At 47.8% G+C, this 12,208-nt stretch overlaps 1 protein-coding gene across 2 annotated transcripts in view; it reads right to left on the reverse strand.

The window, feature by feature from the left end:
* The window catches only part of LOC8031807 (putative polypeptide N-acetylgalactosaminyltransferase 10), a 280,882-nt gene that overhangs the window by 92,035 nt on the left and 176,639 nt on the right, over positions 1-12,208 (reverse strand). For both annotated transcript variants that reach the window (XM_042289876.1, XM_042289877.1), the window contains one exon: positions 2,953-3,194. In XM_042289876.1, the coding sequence (XP_042145810.1) occupies positions 2,953-3,194 (242 nt within the window). The remainder of the gene's footprint in view (positions 1-2,952; positions 3,195-12,208) is intronic.

Below are 12,208 nucleotides of genomic sequence, written 5' to 3' on the forward strand. Positions count from 1 at the left end.
CGAGCAACACCCCTCAGCCCGAAGGCTCGTTTACACGGTTACGTCGACTGCGTTCCGCTGCGTTGCGTCGTGCTGCACAGCGCTCCCATATTGGCTCCTCGTAAGTGTCGCCATAGCAACAGCTCGAAGCAGGCAGTCTTAACGAGGAGTTAGTGTTTGCAATCCCACTCGAACGCCAATGTGTGAACGAGCCTCGAAGGTTGGTTCGCACTCTTGCGTTATCATACAACCGAGTTCTTGTGATCTCTTACGACGAGAGAAGACACTGGCCCGCTGGCGCCATCTATGAGGTTGCCCTTGAACTGCACTTCGCTAGAACGAAGGTTTCGCGGTATTTGTGAAATCAAATGTACGTACCATCTGTGAGAAGCTGTCGCTTATAACGCTGTCGAGAGATTTTCGAGTTAATGGCGGAAGAACGATGCGCGTAAAACGTAGGAAGTATACGGAAGTCACGGGTGTTCCATGGCTACGAAACGGATGACGCCACTGTCTTCTCTCGTCATAAGAGATCACAAAAACAAATAACTGCAGCGTACGAGTGACGTAATCACAGTGCTGTAAGACCGAGGTGCTCGCCGCGCTAGGAGGCAACGTTGCTAGAACATCTCGGTTCGGAAACTATCGCAGGCGCCTGCTTGAAGGAACGTGCTCCAATCATGCGCCGAGTATAATATAAACGCTATCGTAGCGCCGCCGTTTCTCCCGCACCGCCCACTCCGGAAACTATATATATATATATATATGCCAGAAAATCGGGAGGATACAAACAAATGAATCTTCCTCGTGCCGACAAAGCGAACTCTCGACGAGTCCTCGTCTCGAATCAGATCATATATACCTCCAGCTAACCAAAAAACCTCGCGCAACTAACTAAAAAAAAGTCAATTTTTGCGCGGTTTGAATTTTTTAATGACCGCCCAAGGGGTGGCAAAGCAGTAATCGATCTGGCTCACGGTGGCCAAATAAGCTCTACGGTGGACGCCGCGGGGTGCTTGTTTTAACGGCGAGTTTCTCAACCGAGTCGTTCTACGCACTCCGCTTCCCTTTAAGGGCCCGTCCACGGCGGACGCCATGCACTGACCCACGGCGCGAAATCGAGCGTCACCCAAAGTGCACAGTCACGGCGCTCGTCTCCTTTAGACGTTTGTAATCACCGATGAAACCTAATCACGCACGGTAAATGCGCCCTGATCCTGCACATTTTTCTTTTCCCGTGCGTGATCGGTGAGGCCGACGACGACAAACCCACTAGGACGACGAGCGCGCTGACCACGCAACTGGGCTACAGTAACGTTGCTAGCGGGCAACGTTACTGTAGCCCTTCTCCGAAAAGGCAAAAAAGCGTGCAAAGCACCATACTTTCTCAATGCGGGGCGGCCGTCGGAACACCGGAGAGCCGAGAAATCGACGTCTCGAGTCATTCCTCTGCCCCCCGGCCCCCTTCGGCGCCTGGGGGCGCGGCTCTTCTGCAAGTTTCATCCGTGCCAAGCCAAGTTGGCCTACCAGAGGGGAAAGGGGGGGGGAGACATAAAGTATAGATGCATTCATCTCGGCATGCAAAAAGGGGGGGAGGCGTCCTTACGAAGCTGGCCGATCGATAGCCAGGTTCCCAGGGGACGCGGCTGCACTTTGAGCCTTCTTCACATCCGCTTCCGGCGTCAAGGAGGATGGGTCGTGTGGAAGCCTGCTCGGCAGTGCGAGTTTGAGAGCCTAGGTTTCAGAGAGGGAGCTACTCGCAGCATGGAGAGTGTTGGCGATGTAATGGCGGATGCCTTCCGCGTTGATGTGTTATAAGTGCGCCTGCCTGGCGTCGTTGTTTAGTGAGGGAGGAAGGGGGGAAATGGGCGGAGACGCTTCTAGACATCCCACAGATGCGGTGTTTATCGGTATCAATTTCTGGTTGAGGACGAAAAATCGGAGGGTATGAGCTAAACAGTTTAGTTTCACCAAACACGATAAATCGGGGTCTATCGGGATTTCTGTTGAAGCTTCGAGAACATGGTGCCGCTTTTACACACGGACGAAAGGGGAGAACAGAAGAACACAATGCGCTACCGTAGCCCAACAAGCAACAGTGGCCAGTTTTACTTCTGTTGAACGACACGGGCATAGGGTTCTCCGAGTTGCAGGGAACTTACGCGTGACCCGATAACTTGGAAAACGTCCACATGCCTAAAAGAGAAAAAGAAACGAGATTTGTGGCTCCGAAGCAAGAAGCTTCGAAGACATTGGGGTCTGTACTCCTGCTCAACACAAAGTGATGTTCTTCGTGATCCTTTGCGAGAGATTGCCTTCTGAAGATGCTTCTGGAAAACTGAAACTGAACAGGACACTTTCACCTTTGGAGTCGAGTTGGTTGGTAGAGACTCTATTCGGTTGTGGATCGACGACCCCGGCAAAAGGCAACAGTTCCCTGGAGAACAATAAACGGATGACTTTTTCCGTGATCCTTGCGGCCTTGGTCACCTACAGCGTTCCTCAGATGCCTTCCACATTCCCTCGAAGATTAACAACTAAGTCTGTAGAAATATTTTTGAACTTTAGATAACAGTCGCCGACAGGCACTCCGGTTTCCACCGGACAGACATGGACCCTGAAGACGCACGAACTATATGCTTCCAGCCGGGCGTAAGTCTAACGAAATGACCAACCTTCTGCAAGGAGATACAACCGTCGCGCTCCCAGCGGCTAAGTTGGGAACCCAACTCGCGAGGTCAACAAGAGCATAACATATTTGTTCGTGCTTCCGACCGCTGGGAACCCGACTCCTAGCCAAACTGCGACGCAGCACTCGTGCCGAATGTAAGGCGTTACATAACTGCGTTCATCGTTACTCGAAAAAAAAACAAAAAAAAAACATAACGAGTACGTTACCGAAAACAGTTAGGCGTTACCGCCAACACCGGTTCAGCAAGAAGGAGGCACATGAGGCGAAGGAGGAGGACTCACCCGGGGTGGCGGATGTCGGGCAGCGATCGGTTGAGGGAGATGAAGTCGCTGGCGAGGGCGTTGAAGCCGTTCACCTTGTACAGCTGCTCCTTCTTCTGCTCCAGACCCGCGGGCAGGAAGAAGGCTAAGCCCTGCTCCCCGGGACCCTTGGCCGAGGCCTCCTTCTGCATCTGCGGATAGTTGTGCCAGTCGCGGTCCTTCTCCGTGGAACCCCCGGCGTCGCTAGAGGGCTTCGCTACTGCCTGCACCAAACGGATGACAAAACGGTCCCGGTTAAACTCACTAAAAAAAAAAAAAAAACTAAGCAAGAAAATAAATATTAAAAAGTGCATTAGGACCGGGGCGAAAGCAAAAACACTACTCGTTGCCACATACAAAAAATAATAATAATGAGCATTGTTTATGAACAGCGCAAATGAGATCTTACAAGATTTGGTTGTGGAAAAAGAAAGGACGCCTTTGGGCGTTTGAAACGTTTACGTTTTGACAGAAGTACATAAAGCTAATATAGGATGCATTTAAGTATATCCTACTTCCTCACATGATGGGGGGAAATTAATAACGTTCGCCAAAACACCGGACTTTTTTTACGTTTTTTTTTAGGTGAATACGAGTACAAACTGCTTTCTCGGAACTTATAATTTATAAAGTAATTATTAATTACATTCGGATGGTCAAAGACAAAAAACATGTGCAAACAACCAAAAAACAAAAATTGGCACAAAATTTAGGACATGCGAAAAAATTTTCATGCTATTTTCGAAGCCAAGGTATATTCTAAACTAACATAAAAAATAAATAATAATATATGGTTTTGTTAAAAGCTTATTTAAGATTTTTACGTGATCACGACTAGACCACAGATCGTTTTGTTAGACTAAAGTCGGCGACAATTTGGAAAACGAAGGGCGTAGTTTTTGGCTTGTTCAGCGCTCTTATTATAACGTGCCGCCACCTGATTGGTGGAGGCGCGACAATAGGAAACTGAGAACTCGTCACGCCCCCGAGTTTCTCGGGCTCTTTGCTGACTACAACGGTCGCGCAACTATTTTTCCACGTTTCTAAAATTCGCGCCTTTTCCGCATTCTTTTCTTTTTTTTCGCACGTGTGTTGCCGCGCTTTTAACGCTACATTCCTTACGCACCTTTAAAACGTTTTTTTTTTCTCCTCTCATAAAACCACCTTCATTTTTTTTTTTTTTTTTCGCATTCTAGCTTAGTAATTAATTTGTGCTTGGTTCTGGATCCGTAACAATGTTTACTTCGGAGAGATTGCCGAGAACTGCAGTTTTTGCCCGCCGTTTTCAGCGCAGTTACTTTATAAGGGCGGGTTTTATGAAGGGCTCTTTACACACGCGCCATATCACAACAACCATTGCTGCCTTATTTATTTATTTTTTTTGTCTCACCAAGGTGTTTAGAGCAATTGAAGCGGGCATTGACGAGTCTCCACAAGGGCCTATATGCTGGGGAGGCGGACACAGTAGTATCCAAAATTGGCAATAACCTGTCCCGCTGTGGTAAGGATGGCGTGGATCGAAAGGAATAAGAGGACACAAAAACGGAAGGTAGGTTATGGCGTCGCCCATGCACAGCTGCAGCGAGGCGTCGATCTCAAAACTCCTTTCCAGTTGACAGTCTGACCTTACTGTCATCTCCGTGAACTAAGGCGGAATTAATCATCCCACTAAGGACGGTGAGCGTTTGGCCAGCCGTGGAATGCCGGCTACAGCGACGCGTTCGGTCGCGCTGTCGCCAGTGGGCGAACCGTGCTCTATAACCGGAATGTGCGGGACGCAACCGGCGGGAGCAATCGGCCTTGTTTCACGCTCTTAATTATCGCGCAGCCGTGAAAAACGCGGAGAGAGAGGCGAATGACGAGAAAGGGGAGAGGAGGGAGAGGGGAGTTCCAGTCTTCAGCGCGAATCAGGGGCTCTCAATTACTTCCAACGTGCCCCCTTTCCCTCGCTAGTTCTCTGGAGCGAAGCTGAGACGAGTTTTAAATTAAAGCCCCACCTCGCGAGCGTCTGGCCATGTGAGGCGAATTTGGGAAAGGCGGAAAACGGACTACTCTTCCGAAGTTGAGAAAGAGAGAGAGAGAAAGGGAATACATGGGCACGGTATAGCGGCGAAGATTGAACGTCTGGACAGCGCAAATAAAAAAGAACTTTCAGAAATTTCGAAAAGCCAAAGTGAGAACAACTACTGCGTCGTGTTTACCGTGTTAAACACGACATAAACACGACATATTTGACGGGATGAAGGTTAAATATGACGAAAGCAAAAGGGGGCTCCGACGGTTTTTATTGGTTACCGCAAAAGGTGCCCTGCAAAGGTTTCTGAGATCGCCTGAATATAGCGATAACTCACTCTGCTGGCTCTGAACGAGAGGTTTCCCTAGGACCTGAAATTAGGGGAATCTACATTTTTAGGGGGGGGGGCGGTGCATTGAGAATAGAGGAGTCGTTGCAAATGAAGCCGTCAAAAAAACAAGGGGTGTGTACACCTCCCGACACGCGACGAAGTTCCCTATTAAACCAAGCAATCAAAGATGACAACAGACCGAGGTAATTTCCGGCGATGGAAGGAGCCTATTGTTCCGAAACCAGGACCACTGTAAGCCAATAGGAAGCGAAGGATCCTCGCGCTTCTGACCGGTGGAACCGCGGAGGGATATCTCGACTGGGAGTGGCTCGTTGCCCATACAGCCCGGACTACGGTTCAATCCAGCGAGTGCGCGCTCGAGAGCTGACAACCGGACACGTCACTCCGGCAAGAGACAAAGAGAAAAAAGAAATGTTGGTTTTGAGACGATTATTCTAGTATTATGTTCCCTTTCCTCGAGAAAGACATTTTTCGACCGCTCTTTTTTGCTTTTATCATCTACAAAGGCATAAAGATCTTGTAATAACAGCGTTGTCAATCTCAACGAAATGGCCGCCGGAACAATGCTCCTCCAATCGCCCGAGATGGCCTCGGTGTGTTGCTATCTATGTTTTTTGTTTTGTTTTTTTTGATACGGAAGTTGGCTGCGCATCGTTATGATTTGTGAATTTCTAGGACGCTTAAAGGCCCGCAGAGTGAGTTGTCGTCATATTTAGGTCATCTCAAAAACCTCCTCAGTGCACCTTTATATGTAAAAAAATCTGTAGTCTGAAGACGTGCAACACTGCTGCATTCTGGTAGGAAGAGGGGCGGCGGGGGGGGGGGGGGGGGGGGGGGGGGGGGGGCTGGTATTAGTCCAGTTGTCTGTAATCAGCTTTTTTTTTCCCCCTTGTCTCGTCCACCATTGGGTTGGTTGGAAAAGAAAGTAGATTATTATTAACTCACAGCTAGAGAAGCGCATGACATGGCTTATAATGTTCGCGGTTCTTGCTTCCTGATTGGTTATTGGGCGCTCTTACCGTGTAATGCCGCAATCTGATTGGCCACGGAGGGACAATACGGGACCCGCGCCACGCCTCCGCGCTTCCCAAGTTGTCGGTGACATCTATAAATATTAAGTAGACGGAACGATAAGCGGGTCAATTTAGAGCCTAGTTTGTGCGTCGAAAGCCTGGCACGCCACCGCCGAGATTGCGCGAGGTATCGTCAAAGAGCTAGCGGACGGCAGACGAGATCCCTTAGAGATCCCGGCTGGTACTCGGCGCCATGCCGCGGCAGCGGTTACCTAATGAAACACATTTATGCCGTCGCGCAATGTGAAGCAGAAATGTAATTCCGAGTGTTGCCGCGCTGCCGTGGCATGGCGCTAAACGCCTACATATTTCGCGTCTTTCTTTTTCTCCCATCTTTAGTGACGGCTTTTCTCGACCATCTGCGTGTTTTCTAATAAAAAAAGCCAAGGCCCATTCATTTGTTTTTTGCAGTGTATTGCAGATGATGGGGTTTAGTCCTAGTGGGAGAAGTGCGGTCGGTATTCAGCTTTATTAAGGCATATTATATCCGCCGCTAAAGCACCTACTACGTATCGTTTAAAAAAAAAGGAAGAAAACAAACGGCTTACTAGGTTCCCAACTAAACTGACCCTACGAGCAGTAAATCTCGTACTTGCTATACTTAGACTGGAGTGTACGGCACACAAGGTCGTAAGACAACAATGTTGTTAGCTTGAAAGCGGGAAACGGGAATGAACGCGAGCGCTTCATTCCAACTTCAGATACAGGCACACCGTCTAATGTGAGGGTATGAGCCGCGACTGTCGCTGTTGCTACATTAACCGGCGCCCGGCGTATAAAATTTGGGAAGACGCGCACTGCAGGCCCGAAAAGGGGGAAAGGGCAAGGAGCTGAAAAAATCTCGAGCGTTACAATAAAGGGCGGGGACAGGCACTTAGGGGGCCCCCGAAAACTTTGGAGGGGCACTCGAGGGGAGACGCTGTTCCCTTTCGTCGCACAAGGAGTCTGGAGTTCGGGCAAAGTTTAATGACGCGAGTTGAAGTGGAAGTTGGAGGCGCGCAGGTGCACGCCTCTTAGATCTAGCGGAAAAGACGGAGGAGAAACGAGCTTTGTGTTTAGGGAACCGCGGGGGGCACTTCTGCCAAACCGAGGTTTCGCTCGTTCTCGAGTGAAAGGATAACAAAGTGCTCCTTTTTTGTTTTTTTCCTTCTCGTCTTATAATTTTTCGGCAGTATCTACGGCACCTAATGGCGTTACGACATTCGAATTTCGGGAAGACAATGGCGGCGGGATGAAAATGGAATGAACAGGAACATGCCAAGTTCGTCTAATCTTCCATAGACTATTTTATGATTCGCCTTTCGCGTACTGCCACCTTTGTCTGCCGGGCTTCGTCGTGCAACACTGCGTCACAAGACGAATGTGACGTCACATGGCGCCCCATGACCAAGACAGCCTCAAGTGAGATCCCAGCGTCACGTCACGTCATGTGACGCGGTGTCACGTGACGTGACACAGCGTGGATAATACGCCAATACAGGTTTCGCCGCTAAAGTTTGCAGAAAACGCTAACCGCAGGACATAGCGGGGAAAAAAAAAGATCCCCGCTAAATTCAGCTACCGAGCCGCTACAAATGGACGGACACAATCCCATGCTTCGGTGAACTTCGAAATAATATCGAATTAAAAAAAAAAAAAATAACGAAAATTGTGCCGAAAAAAAAAACAGTCTGCGTATTTATTAAGAAATATATATCTTCTTGTATTTCTTTTTTAATATAAGACACACATTTCTGAAAGCAGGGTTGGCCAGATCGAAGGACAGTCTTTGGCCAATCTTAAAGGGGTAGTGAAACGAAATTTTAGCGCCGATCTTGTTGCATAAATATGGGCTAGGGACAGGCACCACCTCGGAAATATAAATATTGCTCTGTAAAACACAGGAGAACTAATTTTAAACATAATTAAACGATTTCAAATTCTCATCTGGTGAATGGGGGGAAGTTCTCGTGACATCACTTGTGCCAAAATAGCAGCGCCGTTCTGCGGCAATACGGCGTGCCGGCAGAATTCGCCTAGGCCTGAACGCGTTTGCAAAGCCTTGGGGAGAAAGCCAAAGCGTAGTTGGCCACAGTGAGCTCGTTCTCGTTGCGGCTCTTTGCACGACACGGCCCGAGCATGCTTCTGGCACGGCCGGTATTAGTTGCTGCGAGTCGCGAGCTGCAAGCCGACGTTAAAAAGGATATGTTTGAACTACGAGGGTGTCAGCAAGAGCCACGCAAATGCCAAATACCTGTTCACACTCGGAGCGGACACGCGCGTTTGATCGAAGTGCTGGATTCGCTCTGTTAGACCGTGCTTCGGTAAGCGCTTCTGGACCGATCTTTTACAATTGCAACTCGATACTGACATGACACGGCAAAGAAAGGTTAGACCGACATCGCGTAGCTCCCACGAACTGCTATTGGGCAGGAGATCGAACTATAGGGGGCGCTCTGACCCGTTTGTTTTCCCCACACTCGGTGTTTACTCAACACAAGGCCTGTGCACATGCCGACAGGCCTTATGGGCAGGTCCATGTCATCTTCTACAATAGAGCGCGGGCCACAGTTTAAAATAAAAAATACTAACAATCGACGAAGCGACGTTAAGAGGGGGCGCACCTCAGAGCCCCATAGAGAATACATGAGGTTTTTCACCAAATTAAAAAAATTGTCACATAATAACGGCTGCGCGGATCTTCTTGAAAATTTCGGCTTTAAAGACATTGAGTCATTATCGAGTCACTAAGCGCAACAAATGTTTCATCATAAATTTAATTATATTCTTTAAAAAAATCATGAAAATGGTCAAAATCGGCTAATTCGGCACTCTTGCGTTCGGAGCGAATTTACAAAATTATCTAAATTCAAACATAAGAAATATTGCGCTTAATGTCTTCTAAATTTATTACGGAATCGAATAATATTCAAATTATTCATGTAAGTCGATTTGTTCCGTAACTACAGCAAATATAAAGAACCAAGGTGTCGGTGCTTGTTTTCGTCGTTTTTAAGGTACCTCTCTCTCCCGTGCGGTGGCGCTCGCTGTCCACGAAATGCGAAATCGTCCGTTCGGAGATCGGCCGGATCGGCACTGTGCGAGGTGTTCTTCCGCGGCCGTATTCCGCGCCCGTATCCTGTTTCATTCTGCACGCCGAGGCGTCAGTGTGCGTGTCTTGCTTTCCTGGTTCTCGCTGGGTAGGTCTCCGTGCTTTCGCAAGTGGCAAATTCACCTTGGAGCTATGGGTCGAAGACAACCGTCCTGTGGCAAGCGGACCGCGAGGTGTTCCACAACCTCGCGGTCCGTCAACGCGTTGTGCTTGTTTCTACTTTTTTTTTTCTTTTAAAAACGGGCTTTTTTTTTTTTTTGACGCAAAGTTTTATTTTATGGTTATCCTTCACACAAACGTCCTTCGGCCTTGGGGTCGTGGAAATCGGGGATGAAGCGTGCACAGAGTAGATCGTTGTTTGCCTCCTTTTTATTTTTCACGGACGTCCTGTGACCTCCGTATGGTTCGTGGTCACCGCAATCTAACGCGGGGAAAAACGGGTCGCCTGCTCTGTAGTCAGGGTATTCCTAGGGGAGGGTGATAACTCGCTGTTCTTCTGGAAATTCACATATCACCCAAAAAGGTGACATGGGTAATGATTACGGTATGTTTTTCCGGTGTTTATTTTTGAGCGAAAACCGGTGCATGTTTTTCGGTGCTTATTTTTTAATCACCAGTGTATTATGGGTTGAACGTCTTGTGATGATGCTAAAAAGCGTTGATAACCAAAGAAAAATGCGATTGGACAAGAACATTTCAAATTTCCAATTCTATTCACATATCCATTACGCTCTTCTCGTGGGAGCATCTATCCTGACGAAAAATGCCTAAGTCATTGAGCTGTGAACGCATACTCAGTGTACAATCTTTCGGCCTAGAGAGGTATTGCGCACGCTCGAACGCGCTTCACAGCCCAGTAGACAAAGTTGGTGGCACTCAGAAGGCGAGTTTTTGAATGGTCTGTAGTAGGCAAAAGAAACAAATAACAATCAACGCATATCAGCTCTTCAAGCGAAGAGGCGCGTTTCTAAGGTCAATGGTTCCGGACGGCACTAATGTTGTTGGCGTTGTCGTAAGATGACGTCAGTTCATACGAACTGACGTCATCTTACGTGATCACGTGACACAAACACGTCATCTTACATGATCTCGTTACACGAAATGACGTCATCTTACGTGATCACGCTGCACGAAATGACGCCATCTTACGTGACCACATAACACGTCATCTTGTAAGTCAACCTCTCCCTACAGCAGCGCGCTCCGCGCTTTCCGGGCCCATGCAGTGCTGTAGTCGAAAGCAAGCTCCATATGGCAAGCGAAAGCTTCTGAAGTCTCACATTGAGAATACTCGCAAGCGACCGTCTGTGGAAGCTTCGCACGTTGAGGTTTTTGTTGAGATCGAGCCATCGTATTCCATTAACTATAGTTGAAGTTATCGTTCAATAAAGCCCTAAAGAATATGAATGTAGTTGGTGTAGACATCAAGATCTAATCAAAAATGCGGTTTGACGTCGTTTAATTAACGTGTATATACAAGTGTAGAAAAAAATGAGTTATTTGTGCATAGATGTTTAAAAAAGTGTTTATTATTCGACATAGGACTTTGGGAGAAGGATGTGTTCAGAGTTTTCTTCATGAGCGCAAATATACCTGACGCAATAAATAGTGACGATTTCATCGTCCCAGTGGTGAGCAGGTGATTTCTTGCTCGAAACAATGATGCCATTTCATAAACCAAGTTCTGCGACATATGCTTTTCCAATGTCTGGTCACTATTTTGTAAACCTTTCAGTCCAAACGAGTATACTTCTGTTTGTTTTTGTTAGCTTAGGAGGGGGTCACAGAGCCTATCTTTTTGTCTTCCTCTAGGACAGACGTACAGAGTTATACCGCAACACGCATCTGTGGAGCACACAGAGCTATCGCTCTCCTGTTGGCGGTACAGTAGCAGACGACACAACGCAGCTCCGTAGTCTATCGAGGGCACGGCTAGCCGCGGCCCGAGAAATGGTATCTTGTGTACAATAATCACATGTCGTTAGTATACTAGTATTCTACTTGCTAAGCCAAATAAATATTTGCAGCTTGTGAGAATATGTTTGCGTGACGATTTACCGTTCACACTCCTGACGTATGCTAGCGAATCCTTCATGTTCGTGGCTCGCAGTTATCGGTACCCCCTCGGAGTGACTTCACCATATATATTTTTTTCTTGCTTGCAGGACATCATAAAAATCACAAACACGCGAGAAAAAATATCTTATGAGTACGCGTGATTTTGAGCTTCGCAGCTCTAAAGATGCCCGGTAAATGTCGTCCAGCTTGGGAAGAAACTAATCCTTTTTGTTGGAGTTTGACTATCGTATGCTGGCAGCTCGTTTCCGGTTTGTTTTGTCTATACTCCGTTTCACCGTAATTTGGCAACCCTCAGTCAGGGCTGCTGTGAGGGAATCACAGTCGCGGAGCAAGCACGTGACAGCTACTTTTAGGAGCAGTACTATGGCACCTGCAGCGCGTCTCCGACTGGTGTGGTTAGCGTCTTATGCTGGCCATACATCAAAAGTGGTTCCGAAGTGCAACAAATGACGTCACAGAAGACGGAGTGTCACGCTGTTGCATCTCGCGATCCTGGCAATTCATCGTAGAAAGGCTGGCGAAAGCCACGAGGGAACACGAGTGTCGCTGTCGTCATGGCGTCCCAACGAAAAGCAATTATACAATTTCGACGTTTTTGGAATTCGGTAATTTAAATTACTGTATACAAT

This window comes from Ixodes scapularis, unplaced genomic scaffold, assembly GCF_016920785.2.
Source record: "Ixodes scapularis isolate PalLabHiFi unplaced genomic scaffold, ASM1692078v2 PGA_scaffold13__105_contigs__length_92229423, whole genome shotgun sequence".
NCBI lineage: Eukaryota > Metazoa > Arthropoda > Arachnida > Ixodida > Ixodidae > Ixodes > Ixodes scapularis.